Here is a 20,338-nt window from a genome sequence, read left to right as displayed (position 1 = left end):
GGAGGAGGAGGAGGAGGAGGAGGAGGAGGAGGAGGAGGAGGAGACAAGATCCCTACGTGCTGGTTTGACTTGCTGACTTATGGGCCCTGTCTCTGTCCCCTGGGTGCTAGGTTTTCTGGGTAGAAGAGAGAAACAGTTTTGCTCTTGTCTGTGTCAGGTGACTGGCATTCAACTGCTGGTGCAATTCTAGGGAGTCTAAAGACCGATTATCAGAGTTTCTGAAGTAGGGCTCAGTTTTGAAAAACATGTTGTCAGTGTTAAATAGAACAAAGTATTATAATTGACCATTTCCTCTGAATTTATTGTTTAACTTTAAACTTCCTTAAAAAAAACTTATTTGTATCTATTATTGTTGAGCACACCTGTGATATATGTGTATACGGGAGTGGTGTGTGTGTGTGTGTGTATGTGTATGTGTATGTGTGAGTGAGTGTATGTGTGTGTGTGTGAGTGACTGTATGTGTATGTGTGAGTGAGTGAGTGTGTGAGTGAATGTGTGAGTGAGTGAGTGTGTGAGTGAATGTGTGAGTGTGTGTGTGAGAGTCTGTGTGTGGGAGTCAGTGTGTGTATGTGTGTGTGAGTGTATGTGTGCGTGTGAGTGTGTGTGTGTTTGTGTGTGTGTGTGTGTGTGTGTGAGTATGTGTGCATGCATGTGAGTGAGTGTGTGTGAGGTCAGATGCAGGGCATTAGAGTTGCATGGCAAGTGTAACCTGCAAGCTTGCCTGCTGAGCCATCTTGCCAGCCACTTCTCTTGATATTCTTAAGTCTAATTTCTGAATTTTCCACACTTCCCACTATGTAGTAACACCAATAGATTAATTCATTCTGATGTCTTTCAGAAGAGAAGACAGGTTATGGGCATACCTCTTAATGTTGACTACAAACAGGAATATGACAAAAAAGAGACAATCAGTCTTTGAAAGCCAGTTTAGCAGGGAAAACAAGTGCCTCCTCCACCGGAGCAGAGTTACAGCCTCCTCCATCAGAGCAGAGTTACAGCTTCCTCCATCGGAGCAGAGTTACAGCCTCCTCCATCGGAGCGGAGCTGCAGCCTCTGGCTTCCCAGCAGAAGAACAGTCTCATTATCCCAGAGCTAATGAACAATCATTAGTGTAATCAGCACATGCTGTTCAATGGTATTCCTCAATTTTTTTATTTTTATTTTTAAGGTACAGGAAAAACAATGGTGATGGACATGTTTTATGCATATGTGGAAATGAAGAGAAAAAAACGGGTCCATTTTCACGGCTTCATGCTGGACGTGCACAGAAGTAAGTCCAGGTTCTCAACAGCAGTCCTCAGTGCTACACCTGCAAAACCAGTTTCCTCTCCAGTGAATGAACATACAAGTTGTTTAAAAAACAAAAAACAAAAACCGAGGCTTTTGCTGGAAGTGAGATTTTCTTTGATATCTTTTGTTTCGTGGTATATGGAAAAAGGGAGGGAATCTAGGGAGTGTTCTTAGGACTAATTCAGCACTGCATAGCTAGAGTGGAGAGGTTAGGCTTGGTGAACTGGTGAAGCCACTGCTGCTTCAGGAAGTTCCTTGGGAGTACTGTGGTACCTACCCTAGAGGCACTCAGTTTGCATTTGCATGTGTTTACAGGTCTTTCTGCCTTTCTTGGGTTTTTAAATTTAATTTTATTTTGTTTATTTGAGATAAGGTTTCTCAGTGTAGTCCCGGCTGTTCTGAAACGTGATCTGTAGACCAGGCTGGCCTTGGTCTCAGAGATCTGCCTGCATCTGTCTCAGAGTTCTGGAGTTAAAGGCGGGCACCACCATGCCAGGCTTCTTCCTTACTTTTTGAGACAGCTGGATATACCTTCTGACCCTTCTGCATCACCTTCCATTGGTGGGATCCAAGTGTGTTCCATCTTGCCCATCTGTTGGTGTTGGTAGATTATTTCATTGTCTGTACCGTTTGCTTATCCGCTATAGTCCCCTAGCATAAGAACATCCCCCCTTTCCCTTCCCCCACCGGTACTTTTAACGTTTGGTCTGAATATCATGACTAGGCAGGGATGGCTTGAGTTTTGGGTTGGAGATGAGAGAACATTCTGATCAGATGTGCACTTCCCAGGCCGATTTCCTGTCTCTGCCCTGCTCTGCTCTTCAACCTCAGGACCATCCAATCAGCGGATGCATCTGTCCGCCTATTGCTGCTGCCCATAAACTGATCCCAAATGAGACAAATGGCTTTCATTTACCCTCATAGTTTTTTTAAGAGTATAATATTTGAATAACTTGTTTTGAAGTAGACATAATAGAATTATTTCCAGTAATTGAATTGGATTGATTAAGCTCCATTGCATGAGGAATTTAAACTTAATTTTTATGTCCAAGTTAACTTTCATTTAGAGACTAAAAATACATTCTGGTTGCTTAAAATTTTCTATTAATACAACATTTTGTCTGTTTTATTTCAAACATCTAAGGGATACATCGCCTTAAACAGAGTTTGCCGAAAAGGAAGGCAGGATTCATGGCTAAGTCATATGACCCGATAGCTCCCATAGCCGAGGAAATCAGTCAAGAAACTTCTCTCCTATGTTTTGATGAATTTCAGGTAAAGTGGAGATTTTTCTCTTTTTTTAGATTTACTTTTATATTTTAAATTGTCTGTGTATGTGTTCTAGTGCATGTGCACACACGCGTGCAGATGGGGATGTGCATTGTCAGTATGAGTGTTCACCAAGGCCAGGGACATTGGGTTCTCTGCAACTGAGGTTACAGGTGGTTGTGAGCTGCCTGACTTGGGTTCAGAGAACAGAACTCAGGTCCTCTGCAAGAGCACTAAGCACTCTGAACTGCTGAGCCATCTCTCTAGCCCAGAGTGGCATATTTAATGATGTATGAATATTTACATTTTGCTCCTGGTATTTTCATTATTTTATGAATGGATTTCACATATTCCCTGTTTCTATTTCATTTTTACCATCTTGTTTAGAGTTTCACAAGCCGTGGCCTACTCAGGATAAATCGGGCCCTGCTTTTGTGTAGCTACAGAGAAAAGAAACACTTTATTGTGCTTTAAGATTTATTTTCTTATTCATTCATTCATTCATTCATTCATTCATTCATTCATTTGTTTGTGTGTGTGTGTGTATGTGTGTGTGTGTGCACACCTCATGCCCCACCCCCCCATGTACACACTTGTGGGTGGTCCCGGGGGCCAGAAGAGGGCGTCAGATCCCTGGAGCTGGAGTCACAGGTGGCTGTGGTACTGGGACCTGCACTTGAGTCCTCTGCTAGAACAGTAAGAGCATTGGCTTCTTAGCCACCTCTCCAGCCCTGGGTTCATGTTTTATGTGGTACCTGAGAGAAAAAGGAGGAGGAGGAGGAGGAGGAGGGAGAGGAGGAGGAGGAAGAAGAGGAGGAGGAGGAGGAGGAGGAGGGAGAGGAGTTGGAAGAAGAAGAGGAGGAGGAGGAGGAGGAAAAGGAGAAGGAGGAGGAAGAAGAGGAGGAGGAAAAGGAGGAAGAGGAAGAGGAGGAGGGAGAGGAAGAGGAGGAGGAGGAAAAGGAGAAGGAAGAGGAGGAGGAGGAAGAAGAGGAGGAGGAGGAGGAGGAGAAAAAATAGGACAGAGTGTCTATGTGGCATGGAAAGCCTGAACACTAACTTAAGAGGCGTGTGCTGACTTGTAAGCGACAGTAAATGGCATGTTTCCCTTCTTCTATACCAGATGCTATACAATTGTAAAGTAGTGCTTGAGTTTTAAAAGCAAGCAATTGACACATCTCATTTTAAACTTGGGGGTATAATTTGTGATAAAGTATGGTGGTTTGAATGAGAACTGTTCCCTTAGACTTGTATGTTTGAATATGGTGGTGGAACTGTTTGAGAAGGATTAGGAGGTGTGGTCTTGTCGGAGGAAGTGTGTCACTGGGAGGGCGGGGTAAGCTTTGAGGTTTCAAAAGCCCATGCCATTGTCAGTTAGCTCTTGTGCCTCCTTGCAGATCAAGATGTGAGTTCTAAGCTACTGCTCCAGCACCATACCTGCCTGCTGCCATGCCCAGTGGTCATGGACCCTAACACTCTGCAACCATGAACCCCAAACCACTTGGGGAGGAGGGATCTTTCTTTTTCTCTTCAGTCATATTAAGACAGTTTGCTAATTCACCCCTACAGTCTAAAATGACTGCGGTCTTTTGAGGCAAGGTTTTTTTCAGAAGAGCAAGTACTCTTTGCCCTCTAAAGAGCCAAATTAAGCACGTTAATGCATGCAGAAGGAGAGGATCTCATTTGGCTATTCTGAAGATGGCACTGTGTTTAATAGTTCTACTGCTTCTAAGAATGTCAGCCCATGATGATTAGTGCATACTTAGGGCTTCTATAGCTGTGCTAGAATACCATGGCCAAGGTGACTTATAGAAGAAAGGGTTTATCTGGACCGCCATCCTATAGGAATGGCCTGTGATGGTGTATTGCAGGTGATAGGTGGCAGACAGCTAGTGCAGCTGCTGTGACCTCACATTTGAACCCCAAACAGAAAGCAGAGTGCTAACTCAAAATGGCACAAGCCTTTTGAAACCTCAAATCCCTCTGCCCCCAGGGACATACTCCCCCCAACTAGACCATAACTCCCCACCCCCAGTGACATACTCCCTCTAGCAAGATCATAACTCCCCACCCCCAGTGACATACTCCCTCTAGCAAGATCATAACTCCCCACTCCCAGTGACATACTCCCCACAGCAAGGCCATATATTCTAACCCTCCACAACGGCCACTAGCTGGGAACCAAGTCAGTATTCAAATGCCTGAGGCTCATGGGAACATCTCATTCTAATTACCATAGCCAGAAAGGGTCATAGCTTCTCATTTTCCATTATTATCCTCTTAACTAGCATAGTTCTAAATATGTTAATCTGTGTAATTAATTTTTTATTTCATTTTAAAGATTTGTTTATTTTATTTTGTATGTCTGAGCGTTTTAGCTGCATGTGTGTAAATACATCACATATGTGCTATGCCCATGGAGAGCAGAAGAGGGCATTGGTTCCTCTAAGATTTGAGTTATAGATGGTTTTGAGCCTCCTTCTGGGTGCTGGGAACTAAACTTTTGTCCCTTTATGCAAGAACAACAGTTGCTCCTAACTGCTAGGCCATTTCCCCAGACCCTTTTATTTTCATTTATTGCATTAATTTTTTTTAAAAAAATCAAAGATATGTTGATATGCAACCTTTGAAAAATGAATAATGCTTTAAAATATTTTTTATGTCTGTGTTTAGCTCAGTAATATAATTGCTATTTTTCTCTATTATGAGATGAGGCTCTAGAGGTACTAGAGTTTCCCAGATACCATATAAGAATCTTTACCTCTGGTCTGTTGAGCTGGCTCTTCAGGTAAAGATCCCTGTACTCAAGTCTAGCGATTCAAGTTTAATTAATAATAATTCATAACATTAAAAAAAAGTTGTTGTGCTGCTGATGTAGGTCAATGGGTAGCCGTTCTTGCCACAAAGCCTTATGACTCGAGTTTGCTCCCAGCACCCGTGTGGTTGTCCTCTGACATCCGCATGTATACTTTGACCTGCACACGCACATACACATAATAAAAAAATACATAAAGAAAGAAACATAAATTTAAAAAGAGCTGTTACTTTTAACTTTAAAAATATAAAGTTAAAAACATTCAGAGAGGTAATTGTCGTGTTCCTATGCATGAGAGCTTTGGAAAGACAACACTAAGGAAACTCGGGGGCCACTGTACTGTGGATGTGCGAAGCACATGGTCCTAAAAAGGCTCCATAGATAGCAGGCCTGATGTACCCATTAGGCCCAGAGGGCACAGTGTCTGCGGCCTATGATACCTTTGGGAACTTGAAGATGTTTTAACTTTGTTCCTTTTAAAATTCAAAGGCTGAAATAAATATGTAATAGTGAACAAAGTTTGTATACATTTATATCATATTATATTTATTTCATTTCATTTTTATGTGTATGTGTTTGCCTACATGAGTTTATATGTACCACGTGTGTATAGAAGGCCACCAAGGCCAGAGGGCACCAGATCCTTGGAAACTAGAGTTACAGGCAGTTGTGAGAGCCCATTAGGAGTGATGAGAGATGAACTTAGGCCCTCTCTAAGACTATCAAGCATTCATTCCTAACCACTGAGCCATCTCCTCAGCCCCCTGAATCTTATAGTATGTGTATATGTGTGTGTGTGTGTATGTATGTATGTATGTGTGTGTGTATGTATGTATGTATGTATGTATGTATGTATGTATGTATGTATGTATCTATGTATTTTTACTTTAGTTGTATGAGTAGTTTGCCTGCTGGTATGTCTGTGCACCATGTGTGTGCATTGTTCACAGAAGCCAGAAGAGAGCCTCATCTCATCTGGAACTGGAGTTACAGGCTGTTGTGAGCTGCCATGTGGGTGTGGGAATCAAACTGGGTTCTTTGGAAGAACAACCAGTGTTCATAACCACTGAGCCATCTCTCTAGCCCTATATCTGTTTTTATATCAACACAGTTACTGACTTTTGTTGTTTTTTGATTAAGGAAGACTCCCATGAAGGTATATGTTCTAGGGTTCCCAAAAATCAAAATGTTCTACAAATAATGAAGTCCTAACAGGAACTTGGCTGTCTGAGTACTCTCCATTAAGTTTACATTTGAGAAGGTTGACTAATGGGAAGAAGGAATCAAGAAAAATGTCTACATTGGTATTTCAATCAAGCCCAGTCTTCTAAGAGAAGCAAAGGCAACAACAAGGGCTTTGCCTTGGTACTCTTGAGTATCGTAGTTACCTTTCTATTGCTGTGAAGAGATACCGTGACCAAGACAACTTATAGGAGGGAGAGTTTATGGGCGCTTGACAGGGTTTGACAAGGTTAGCCCATCATCATCATGGTAGGGAGTGTAGAGGCAGGCAGGCATGATGTTGGAGCAGTAAGCTAGGAGCTTACAACCATGGGGCAGAGAGGGATAGTTAACAGGAAATGACCCTGGGGTTTTTAACCTTAAACCCCATCCCTGATGTCAGACCTCCTCCAACAAGACCACATCTCCTAATCCTTCCCAAGCATTTCCACTAACTGGGACCAAGCATTCAACCATATGAGCACATGGGACAATTCTATTCAAACCACCACAGTGAGTGAGAGAGGATCTTAAAGAATCTTGCCTGCCAACACTAGTCATGGAGGTATGTGTCATCTCCTATCTCATCCAGACTTGGTTTGATGGTTATCCCAGTTGCCTGGCTCCATATCACAGGAGCCACAACTAAATAAACTATGCTTGTCTACAAGTAGCTAATCTATAAACTTGCCAGGAACCTTGGGCCTATGTTTCTTATGAATTTGATCTAAGTGGGGAAATACTTGTATGGAGGACATTGTTAGGCCCAGTTACCTTTGTCCCTATCTGTTCAGGCACCGTCCTGAAATACATTAGGGACCGTATTTCCAATCTGTTTTCACTTTTCGTATTGGAACCTTTGATGCTTGAGGTCTTGCACCAAGGCATCTTTCCCATGGTCCCAGTCAGGGTTTCAGGATTCTCTTTAATGATGTTCTCTTCTAAGTAGTTACACAGTTTTATCCACACCTTATCCACAACTTAATTTATTTATCTATTTTGAAACAGGGTCTCACTATATAGCCCCAGCTGGCTTGGAACTCTACATAGATCAGGCTGGCCCCAGACTAACAGAAATCCATACCTATTCTGGCCTCCTGAGTACTGGGATTAAGGGAGTACATACCACAGCTGGCCTTTTATTTATTTATTTAAGATTTTATATATTGTATTTTATTTGCATAAATGTTTGCCTGAATGTGTCTATGTATGCATGCTTGGTATCCTCAGAGGTACAAAAGGATGTCAGATCCTCTGAAACTGGTGGTGAAGATTACTGTGGGCTGTCATGTGGGTGTTGGGAATCAAACCCAGGTCCTCTGGAAGAGCAGCCAGTGCTCAACCATTGAGCTATCCCTTCAGCCCCCCCTGCTTTTTTTTTAATTTTATTTTTATTTTAAGTGAATGAGTTTTGCCTGCATGCATTTAAGTCCATTGCATATTGCATGTGTGCCTGGTGCTTGCAGAGCGCACCAGATTCCCTGGAACTGCAGTTATGGGTGGTTGTAAGCTGCCACACGGATGGTAGGAACCAAACCTGGTTCTCTACAAGAGCAGCAATGCTCTTCATTGAGCCATCTCTCCAGACCCTTGTCCACAGCTTTAAATGTGCTCACATTCTTTTCTTTGCCTAGTTGAACCTAGTTTGTATCATTTACATCTGACTCTGTGTTTTTGTTTTTTTGCTGATTTCTCACTATAAACCTGGCATCAAACAATAACCATGCCACAGCTGAATGCTAGGCTGGGTTGACTTTTTTCCATACAACAAATTAAATGCCCATTGGCTTTGAAGTCAGCCTCACTTAAATATGAACATTTCAGGACATGAGCAGATCATATTGCATTCTTTGCCAGACTATAACACAAATGGCCTCTAGCTCATTTCCCAAGAGTCTTTTTTGCCTAAACCTCATGAACAGTCTTTACTGTCCATGTTTTGTTGTCTTGGTCTTCCAGAATCCCACCAGAATGGCCCAGTAAGCTTTGCTTATAGCATTCCCTAATAAACATTACTACCCTTGTGTATAACACCTCTCAAGCAAAATCAGTATTGTTGATCCCCAAAATTTAAACTTCAGCCCACATTTTCTTCTGTCAATGTCTTGAATTTTCTGATAATTTTTAATTGTTAATAGATACAAATGACATCTTAATTTATATTATTTGTGCATCACTATAAATTTTCTCAATTGTTTACTTACTAGTTAAATTAGTCTTTTATGAAATGTTTGAGGTATTGCTTATTTATTTATTGGGATGTTATGTTCTACCTATCATATATATTCTTTACCTTTTTGTTGTTGTTTTGAGGGGTGCTAGAGATTGTCGGTAAGGCCGCTTGCATGCTAGACAACTCCTCCACAAGCTGCGTCTCAGCTCCTTATGTATATCCTATACTGTTGGGTACTGTTTACTGGGTGTTTTCTATGTGCCTATGTGTTTTTGTTGTTTGTTTTTGTTTTGTTGTGACAAGGCTCTCTATGTAGCTCTGACTCTTTTGGAACTTGTTTTGTAGACCAGGCTGGCTTCAAACTCACACAGATCTATTTGCCTCTGCCTCCTGAATGCAGGGATTTAAAGTATGCTCCATCCTGTCTGGCCTCTTTGACCACCCTCCTCCTCCTCCTCCTCCTCCTCCTCCTCCTAAACAAAAGCTTTATTTTAGTTTTATTTGTATACATGTATGCACATTGGTTGTCTGTGAGAAGGAATTGGGGATCCCTGGAGCTGGAGTTACAGACAGCTATGAGCTTCCTGGCCTGGGTCTGGGGACTGAGCTAGGGTCCTCTGGATTAACAAGAATTACTCTTAACTGCCAATCCTAATGCCTATGATACGTGATATCTCTCCTTCCATTTACAATCAAGAGTCTATATAGCCATGTGTTACTACTATGGAGTTGTATATACCATATATATATAGATAATAACCCTAGCTAATGTTTCTTGAGAATTTAACATATGTCTTACTAAAGCTTTACAACAAAGTATTGTTGCTGCTTTCATTATATCGATGAGGAAATGGCCAGAGAGATTATGTGACTAATCAATGAGCATAGAGGCAATGCAGCTTAAATCCAGCATCCTTGCCCTGACTTGGGACAGCTAAGTTATGTATTTTTCTTAGTATACAAAGTCTTGTATCATGTGTTTAAATATCTAGTAAGTTGGGGTTTTGGTCAGTGTTTCAATTTAGTCACCCTTAAACCTAGTATGATACTTGCTGGATTTAGTAAAAGAGAATTTTTTGGTGCTTTATTCTTAGTGCCAGTGTATCTGCAGCTGCCACGTCCCTCTTAAAACTGAACCCTGTCATTCATTAGTGTTGCTGGTTTCCATCTATGTGATTGGCCTTTGGGGCGGAGGGAATGAATGTAATGCTTATTTTATAGGGAGATAAATGGAAATGATTGCTGCTTAGAAGCAAGGACCCGTCTACCTGTGCTCCTGAATTTAAGGAGGTTTTAAGGCGCTATCTCAGCAGAATGTAGCTCAGATTTTGCAGAGCAAATTCTCTTTGTCACCCTTACCAAGTGTGACACCCAGACATGCTGCTTGGCTTGGCTCAGGGATGGGCCTGCATACGCTTTTTTTTTTCTTTTCCTTAAGTGTGTTTTAGATGCGGAAGTGAAAGAATACCCCGTTCTTAAGATTTTCTTTCAAATATTTATTGTATTTTCTTTGAATATGTTACCTGTTAAACCACTTAGTCTTTGAATACGCTAAACTGCTTATGATTATGAAGACATCAGAGTCCCGAGGGAAGACATGGCTTCCTCATGTAGTATTTTTAAAAAAGCATTTTGATGAGCAGACCTCTGTGTAAATTCTCCGTAAACTATCAATATCCTTCAGCAGATACTGTTAGCCATTTTTTACAAAGCAGGAACATATTAAAAACTGCTAATAAAAAGTAGGTGCTTGTTTTTGTGCTAATACTAATTACTGATAATGCATGCTTATGTTTGTCAGTCACTCTGTGGCGTGGTACCAATCAGTGGGTGACTGAGACACAAGCACTTATACATGGAAATGAGTTGCTCTTTTTTTTTTTTTTTTAAGTGCGTCAGGATGGAAGGCAACTCTAGGTCATGAAGATCTCGTCTCTGTAATGAAATGTCCCCACTATCTGCTCGCAGACTACCCTATTGGTAATCTGTAGCCTTGTCTTTTGTTCTGGATGGTAATGAAATGCTGGGCGCTGAACACCCCAGCTCTCCAAGAATGTGGGGCCAATTGTCTTCTGTTCACTTACACTGTAAAATTACTGTTCCCCAGCAAGGCGGGACAAGTGCAGGGCCAGGATCAAAGAGTCTACACTGGCATCCAGCTGCACTGGGTGACTCCTGCTTTATTAATTAGTCATAGCGCCTCCAAGTTAATTTTCTCAGCTAGCACAAAAGCATTCTATAATGTAAAAACTGCTAAGTGGAACTCGACCACAAACCCGGACTGTCTGTCTGTTCCGTCCATTTCTGGTTTAAGCTTTTGTAAAGTGTAACTAGCCGGATATTCTGCTCTGAACCTCAGGGCACAAAAGCTGTTTTTCTTCTTTTTGTTCCAAAAAGCATTGTGGACGTCGTCAAAGGACTGCCTTTGTTTTCCAATATTGAGTCACATTTCATTAATTTTTCACTGTAAACTGAATGTATGGAGAAAGCTAGACCTGGCTTCAAAACCAAATTTAAAAGTTCAGTTCCTGCTGAATTTTGTAAGCTCGTTCTGTCCCCTCATCAGAAATGCCACTGGTGTTTAAGCGTTTGAAAAGGACCTTCTCTATGAATGTTTTTGTGAAAGCAAAATTTGTCCGTGATCCTGAGCTCCCACTGAGCCCCTCAGTCTTTCTTCTTCAGAGAGCACTTGAAGTTCCAGGAGTCTTTTAGAGAAGGCATTTCCAGCAGTTTCTCTTAGGTAATACGTTTTTAAGTCATTGCTTGAGACAAAAAGAACCCCTGCTGTCCCACTGTCCCTCCTGGTTTCCTTTGGTTCAGGTAGGTGGGAGAATCTTCACCATCAGGAAGATCCCGGCCAGGAAGAGAGAAGCAGGCCAGGCTTGTGCAGCTCAGGTTTGATTGGCTGTGTTACATGGGGTCATTTGGTAACCTGTCGTTTCTTGATCAAATAAGAAGATTCCCATGCGTTTCTGTATCCTGTAACAGGGAGTGATTTAAAAAGGTGAGGCGCTAGTGGGTAGTACATGCGAGGCAAGTGTAATGAACGGGGTCTTGAGATGTGCTGGTAAAGGAAGTCCCAGTTCTGTTCTTCCGGGTATCAGCGGCCGGCCGCAGCCGTCAGTGCGTCTTCATCCCGAATTAGGCTGTGTGTGGAGTTTGCCCCCTGATTGCTGATTTCTTTGTGAACCGTGACAGCCTCTTTTAAAAGTGGCCGCTAAGTGGACTTTTTGATTATGGATTTGAAGAAGAAATAATTTTAGAGGAAACCAGTAGCTGTGTTTCTGTTGTCTCACGTAGCTTCGCCTGCCCTATTTTACGCCTTGTTTAGTCTGCAGGATGCGTTTCTTGTTTTGCCAGAGGCTGTTTTAAAGCAGTGCACTAAGCATCCTTGTTAGGGACGGATTTCTTTCTTTCTTTCTCTTTTCTTTTCTCTCTTTTTTTTAAAGCAGGAATATTTGTGTTTGGAAGGTTAGCAGAGGCTGGCATGCTGGAATTGACTGCAGCGCCTTTGGATTATTCATGGACAGTAATAGAAGGCGCTTAAAAAGAACAATGAGATCGCTTATCTCTGTGATGGGCCATCTGTTGAATTGTTTTGTGCAACAATTGCACAATAGTATCTATGTCATATCATTCTATTTTCAACAGCAGCTGATTATGTCTCACTGGCTACTTGTCCTTATTTCTGAAGTCCCATGACTATTAAAAGTCACCTTTCCAGGGACCTTTGCCAGAAAGGTATTAGGAATTGCAAATATCCTGTATATTTTAACATTGTTATTCTTACTCCCTTGCCTGTGTGTGTGTGTGTGTGTGTGTGTGTGTGTGTGTATCTGTATTGGAGGGAGGTGGTGGGGGTGGAAGGATAACGAGAGTTGCTCATGGTCTAATTAATTGGATTTCCTAAATGCTCCGGACACTTTCCTATGTTTCCTACGTGTGCTTGATGAAGAAGTTAGCATAGAACCACTTGATAATCTGGGTGGAATGATAGACTTGCAGCACAGGATGTGTGAGTTTAAAGGACTGTTCGATGGCCTTTCATGCTTTTAATTATCTACTCTTTCTCTCAGGACGATAATTAGAATTTTTCCTCTCGGAAAAATTTGCCATTAGCAAATTTGTTAGAGCAGAAGTGAAATTGAAATAAAACAAATGTGTTGTCGTCCACAGGTCACTGACATCGCCGACGCCATGATTCTGAAACAGCTTTTTGAAAATCTGTTCAAAAACGGGGTCGTCGTTGTGGCAACGTCCAACAGACCACCGGAAGGTACCAGAACATAGCGAGCGCTCCCCATCCAATTAGCTGGAGACTTAGGGAGCTTCCAAACGCTCACATTTCTGTAGTAATTTTCTTGTGCTTGTAAATCTGATGACTTCACCTACCCTTGGTCTTATAACAGGCTCGATCTGAAAAATTAGTCTGAATTCACATTTTCAAATATTTCCGTTTTTTTTTTTTTTTTTTAAGCAAGCCGAACCCAGTTGATTCCCATGTTGGATATGGTTCTGCCAACACTAGACACGTGATGTGTACATATAAAAATGCAAGTCTTTTTAGCTGCTTTTTATGCCATAAAAGAGAGACCAATGAAATGAAAAACTCTTAATTAAATTTTAGAAAAAGATGAAGCTCATGAGTAGGGTTTTTTTTTTTTTCTACTTCACTTAATTTATCATTTCTAAAAAGGCACTTGTGGCTTATTAGGAAAGCATTTAAGAATTAAAATACAAGTAGTAGTTAGACAAATGTAACATATTTCAAATCTTGTATTTTCTTTTTATAGCTCATCATGTGGTCAGTTAGAGGTGAGGATTTCAAAATAATGTTTCACAGGGGATGGTCAGATCTTGTCAGAATTGCCTTTCCAGAGGGCCCTGGGCCTGTCTGCTGATTACACAGACCAGCCCTCTTACCCTGAGGTACTTGCGTTCACCTTCTCTCTCTCTTCTCACATGGCACATATGCCCCACCGTAGTTGATTTCTCTATTGTCTTTTCGGCTTATTGTCTGTCCAGGAGCTTTTTGAGAGCGCTGATCAATTGGCATCTTTTATCTCCGTGTGTGGGTGTGAGTGTGTTCTAGGCACTTTCAGAGTGCCTAACACATGTCTGTATTTCTGCAAGATTCTCTGCCTGCAGTGCAGAATGGATTGCAGGGCTGAGTGTTCGAGACTCGGAATAAGGTCTGGGGAGGCTGTCACAGCACTCAGAGGAGATGGAGCTGTGGTAAGAAATGCTCAGATGCCCTTTCTATTGTAGGCCAAGCCAACAGGGCTTACTGATGGACTGGGTCATAGGGGATAGAAAAACGGAGACCAAGCAAGCAGTCTACCACTGGGCTATCCTCTCGTCCTTCAAGAGTATGGGAAAGGGCTGGAGGGATGGCTCGGCGGTTGAGAGGACTTACTGACTGCTCTTCTAGAGGGCCTGAGTTCAATTCCCAGCAACCACATGGTGGCTCACAACCATCTGTAATGGGATCTGATGCCCTCTTCTGGTGTGCATGAAGACAGCTGCGGTGTACTCATAAAAATAAATAAATCTTTAAAAAAAAAAAAAAAAAAAAAGAGTATGGGAAAACTCTGCTAATTAAGGTTGAAGTCTACCATTGACAGACAGCCTTCTGGGACTTGGCAAATAATGGAGGACTCCTTGTTAACAGGTTTCTCTTTCTCTGACCCTGTCTGGGGAGTTCTGAGCCCCTGCACTCGCCTCTACCTAAGGAATGTCACATAGCCTCAATTAGTTTATAGGATTAATTTCTTTTCTCCTGACAAAACCTGTTCAGCCAGCACCTGGGACTCCTGAAATGCTTTCCCATGCTAATGAGCTATGACCCTTGCCCATCTTGGATGTCCCTGCCCTCAGTCCCCCAAAACTCTATAAGCCTTGAATCACCCTAAGTTAGGTTGATCTGCCTTCTGACAAGCCTTGAGGTCATTCCTACTCACAGGCTTCTGAACCCCTCTCCCCCACACTCAGTGTCCCTGTTCCCTCTGCCCAAGTGCACCGAAGGGTTCACGGGGGCAGGGACACCCACACAGGAACTTCTTTATAAAGGAAAAGTACTGTTTGGGCATCTCAGGGAGGCAGAGGCAGAGGGATTTCTATAAGTTCAAGGCCAGCCTACTCTACCTACTGACTTCCAGACTAGCCAAGGCAACCTAGTGAGACCCTGTCTTAAAAAAAAAAAAAAAAGAAAAGAAAAGAAAAGAAAGGGGGGCATTGATTGCTGTGGTAGTTTGGGTGATATTGCCACCATAGGCTTGCATATTTGGATGTTTGTTCCAGAGTTAAAGGATTAGGGGGTGTGGCCTTGTTGAGGAGGTGTGCCATTGCAGGTGGGCTGTGAGGTTTCCAAAGCCCACACCAGACCCAGAGTCTCTTTTTCTCCCCATTGCCTATAGTTCAGGATGTAAAACTCTCAGTTCCTACTCCAGCACTCTGCACGTCTACATGTTACCACCCTTCCTGCCATGGTAATAGACTAAGCCTCTGACACTCTAAGCAAGCCCTCAGTTGAATGCTTTCCCTTATAAGTGTTGCCTTGGTCATGGTGTCTCTTCACTGCAGTAGACCAGTCACTGAGACAGTAATAGAGGAAGACAAACGATACACATGTATGTATTTTGATGCATATCCCTCCACCATGTGCATATGCAGGTAACACCATACACATACAAATACTAGATTGTTCAGCTAACTGAGACTGATGTCTGCCTCTGCTATAACTGATCTAAACAGTGCTGACAGGATCATCTTTGCAAAGTGATAATGCTATGCTCATAAGTAGCAAGGTGCTAGAACAATCTAGGAAGTTCTAGCAAGATTGCTGAAGGAAGGCAGTGCTTGGCATTGTGGCAAAGCAAGGCAGGCAGTCACAAGGAGAGGCTGAGGGAGGCTTGGCAGCACAGATTGTGTAGGCATGAACAAAGTCCCTGGGCTGTCAGGTAGTATGCTGAAAGTGAGCTGGAACTGCCCTTCTGAGAAGACCCAAAGGGAATTCAAGGTGCTGAGTTGCAGCAGTTAAACTCTAGTCAACTGACAGCCCTTTTTTTCCACAGCTCTAGAATCTTCTCCACTGGCAAACTAAAGTCATCTTAATAGGCTATCTATCCATTCATCCATTATCCATCCATCCATCCATCCATCCATCCATCCATCCATCCATCCATCCATCATTTATCTATCATCCATTCATCATCTCTCCATCTATCCATCATCTATCCCCCTGTCCGTCTGTCCGTCTGTTGATAAGATATCACTATGTAGTTTTGGCTAGCCTGAAACAACTCACTACCTAGCTCAAGCTTGCTTTCTTTCTTTCTTTCTTTCTTTCTTTCTTTCTTTCTTTCTTTCTTTCTTTCTTTCTTTCATGACAGCACCTCTGGCTCTCCTGAAACCCACTCTATAGATCAGGCTGGCCTCTGCATCCCAGTGCTGTGGTTAAAGGTGTGCACCACCACCTCCTAGCTCTGGGCTGGCTTTCAACTTGTGGTCTTCTTGTCTCTGCTTCTGAGTGCTAGGATCAAATAGCTTAATGCTTTGACACTAAGGCATGGTGGCATTACACCTGTAATCCTATTACCCAGGAGACTGAGTGTAAGTTAAAGGGCAGCCTGGGCTATGGTGTAAGTCCTAGGTCAGCCTGACTGACAGGAGGAGACATGATCTCAAAAAAACAAGAACAAAACACTCCCAACCCCCCTCCCCTCAAATTAAAAAAACCTTAACGCAAGCACTTGAGAGGCAAAGGCAGGCAGATTTCTGAGTTCAAGGCCAGCCTGGTTTACAGAGTTAGTTAGTTCTAGGACAGCCAGGGCTACACAGAGAAACCCTGTCTTGAAAACACCCCCCCCAAATATGACACAATGTGAATTTGGATATACTTATTCATTATGTGTGAGTCTATTCCTGTGTGTGTGTAATTTTATTGTTGAAGAAAAAGACAGAATATTGATATCAGAAAAAGATATAATAAAAGAATGAAGGATGAATTGGTGGTTACGTGGCCTGGGAAGGGAAATTTTGAGTGCACAGGAGCAAAGGGAGAGTATTTCTTGGTGTACTGGAGTTGTTCTGTATCTTGATTGTGGTGGTGGTTATATGTGTTAAAAGTCATGCAACTGTAAGCCACAAGAGTTAATTTTATTCTATATAAATTAAGGAAGACTGCACTGGCTGTGAATGATCGTGGTCTAGCTGCCCCAGTTAAAGGTTGTTCTCTTTCCAACCATGAGAATACATGTAGGTCTTCCTGCAGATTAAAGCTTTGATCCAAGGCCCCAGATAGTGAGTGCTGTTATCGAAAAGATAGAAGTAACCATTGGGCCAAGTAGCATGTGCCTGTAATGTAACGCTGGGATGGCAGGGGTAAGAGGATTGGAGTCTGAGACTAACCTAGCTGACATAACAAGTTCCAGGCCAGCCAGGGTTAAATGGGAGACCTTTTTCTCTTCTGTTCCCCAGATAGCAGATTCTCAGATGGCTTACCAGCTGGGGAAAGAAAGTTCTTGGCACGGAGCTGGGCTATGCTAAGTGGCCAGAAAGCGAGTCGTGTACCAGAGAGCTCAGAAGGCTGCAGTGACCAAACAGTGGGCTGTAGAGGACGGAGCTGCAGGCAGGAGCTGGCCTCCGTAAAGCAGCAGTATGGATGCTGAATTCTGCTGTAAGAGATAATGTAAGCCTCTGAAGCTTGCCTCAAACAGGACGGACCAGATTCCAGTGGGGAGGACTGCACTGGCCATGATTTAAAGACGGGCTTCTGGGTAGAGTGTAGTAACATGGGGGACCCAGGGGGACCTGCCAGGAAACTACTGACTACTAGACAAGAACTGGCTATGTCTTAGTACCAGACAGCAGTTCTCCAGAGTGGACTGTTTGCCTTGAAAGATATTTAGCAGTGTCTGGCTGTTCCACCCAAGTGTAGGGGTGTCCTGGCAGGCAGCAGGGTTGGGGCTGGGACTGCTGCCAGAGACATTGTTAGTGCAAAGAGCTATTCTTCATGCAAAGGACCACGTGGATAAACATGTCAGAAGCGTGCAGAATAAGAAACCTGGTGTAGGGTGATGATGGCAGTGGATCTGCAGGGAACAACTAAACAAGAAACCCATGATTAAAACTTTCACGCACAGAATTCTCATGTCTTATCTTCTGAAACTGAAGTTTTTCTGTTTTCATGATACTTATAAGTTTTTCTAGTTTCATGATATTCCAGTAGGAAAAAAAAAATAGAATTAATTGGATGGTGACCCAACAAGTGAGCAGATCAGGAGATCAAATTAGTTAAAAATTCAAAATTAACTTAATGATTAAACTTGAGAACTCTATTTAAAAACAGGAACACAGTGTTAAAGGGAAGTAGACTGGGTAAGCTGGGTGACTGCTCTTCAATGTCACTATAATTTGGGCCACCAAAAAGAAAGCGGTCCCCAGAATTGGGCCTAGAGCTACATAGAAGATGTTAGAATGTCACATTTTTCCTTTTTAAAAATTAAAAATATTTATTATTATTATTTTCTGTGCATGGGTGCTTTGCCTGCATGTATGTCTGTGCACCACATGCGTGTCTTCTGCCATTGGAGGCTGGAAATGGGCAGTGGATCCCTGGAAACTGGAGTTACAGATGGTTGTGAGCCATGTGGTTGTAAAGACTCAAAGTCATGCCCCATGCAAGAGCAGCCAGTGCTCTGAACTGCTGAGTCACCTCTCCAGTCCTCCAATTATTTTAACATTTAAAAATTTAAAATCTTATGTATGTGTTGGTGTGAGCACACATGTGCAGAGTGCATGCCATGCGCATGCACATGGGAGGTCTGTGCACAGCTAGTAGGAACCAGCTTTCTCCTTCTACCACACGGGTCTCAGGAATTGAACTCAGGTCATCAGGCTCGGAGGAAGTGACTTTACCCACTGAGCTATCTGCTTGGCTCAAATTTCTGTTTTCTATGTACTGTTTATTACAATGATAAATGCATTCGGTAGCATTAGAATATCTTGAGTAGGATGATTTGAAGAATTCATTTTCTCAGATCACCAGGCAACAATGTTATATGATTTTTATTCAGACCAGTATATTCATTGTAAACAAAGGACTAGATAGCACTACAGTTGGCTACCAGTAGGTGCACACTCACATTTACATGCACACTCACACTTGTGCATTTATTTTATTACTTAGAGGAAAAAGTTTATCTGGGTGTGATGGTGAAAGCTTTAATCCCAGGATTTGGGAGGTAGAGGCAGTCAGATCTCTGTGAATTTGCGGCCAGCCTGGTTCACAGAGCAAGTTCCAGCCTCTTCAGAACTGAACAGGGAGACTGTATCAACAAAACAAAAGAACAACAACAATAATTCAGTGGTTATTACTACAAAAACTGAAAACACATTTGGAGTAATCTAACACCTTTCATAAAATGTAATTAGAATTATCTTTTAAATATGATATCAGATCTATGTGTTTTACTTAAAAAAACGTGTATTTATTTCAGAATTACATTTAGCAGTGAAATTATGTAACATTTCTGATGCAGTGATGAGCTTGTCAGGGTCTACAACTATAGATGTTTAAAAAGTTAATGCTTTGAGAATTTTGTACAGTGTGTTTTGATCATATTTATCCCAACTCTTGCTAGGTCTACTTTCTCCTAGATCTCAACCCTCAACTCTGTGTCCTATTTTAAATACCAGACTGGCTCCAGTTTGTGCTGCCCATGTATTTCTGGGTGTAGGACCTTTCACTGGAGTGCGGTTGACTCCCCAGGGGAGTCACCCTTAGAGAAAACAGACTCAGCCTTAGAACCCATGCCTTATACTCAGCCCAGCTTCTCAGTTAGGTGGAGTAGCTTGTGAACCCCCTTGGGCTGCTAGTGAGAATCCTGGATGGCTTGATCTTGCCACGGGTCGGGCATCCACAGCCGCTGTGAATCCCTGAGAGCCGGAGTCCTGTCAGGCCTAGAAGACAAGGTTTTGCTCCAGTCCTCCCTGACTACTGGCTCTTACACTCTTCCCACCCCTTTTCTGTGATGGCCCCTTAGTTTTGAGTAGGAGATGTGATTCTTGGCCTACTGGTGGCTGAGCACCCCAGGAAACCTTGTCTCTGCAGTCTGAGCAACAGTGATCACTGTTTAACATGAAACAGAATTGGTGGCTCCTTAGAACAGTGCCAAACCGTGGATCTTATCTGAATTCCTGAACTACATGGAAACATCATCTGAACTGCAGAGACACACAGCGCTCACACATGGCACCATTCGTTCAGTCCTACATGAACAGAAACCACCATAGCATTAGAACAACAACAGAGACTACAACATTAAATATGGTGACTAAAGGCACAAAGCAACAGCTTTTTAAGACAGGTGAGTGGCCAGAGCAAAGAGAAATATGCCTCAGGAAACTTCTGTTTTGTGTTCTTTGAAAGTGGGTATGGTGGTCCATGCCAGTAATCTAAGCATCCAACAGGATGAATCAGAAGGAAATGTTCATGGTGATTGATAGCTACAGTCCCATCAGAAGGAAATGTTCATGGTGATTGATAGCTACAGTCCCATCAGAAGGAAAT

At 42.5% G+C, this 20,338-nt stretch overlaps 1 protein-coding gene across 4 annotated transcripts in view; it reads left to right on the top strand.

Moving 5' to 3' along the window:
* The window catches only part of Afg1l (AFG1 like ATPase), a 164,068-nt gene that overhangs the window by 53,301 nt on the left and 90,429 nt on the right, over positions 1 to 20,338 (top strand). For all 4 annotated transcript variants that reach the window (XM_029542462.1, XM_021205218.1, XM_029542460.1 and 1 more), the window contains 3 exons: positions 1,170 to 1,271; positions 2,436 to 2,566; positions 12,943 to 13,042. In XM_029542462.1, the coding sequence (XP_029398322.1) occupies positions 1,184 to 1,271; positions 2,436 to 2,566; positions 12,943 to 13,042 (319 nt within the window). In that variant the 5' untranslated portion in view covers positions 1,170 to 1,183. The remainder of the gene's footprint in view (positions 1 to 1,169; positions 1,272 to 2,435; positions 2,567 to 12,942; positions 13,043 to 20,338) is intronic.

This window comes from Mus pahari, chromosome 9, assembly GCF_900095145.1.
Source record: "Mus pahari chromosome 9, PAHARI_EIJ_v1.1, whole genome shotgun sequence".
NCBI classification, from domain to species: domain Eukaryota; kingdom Metazoa; phylum Chordata; class Mammalia; order Rodentia; family Muridae; genus Mus; species Mus pahari.
This window is presented reverse-complemented; position numbering and strand designations above follow the sequence as displayed.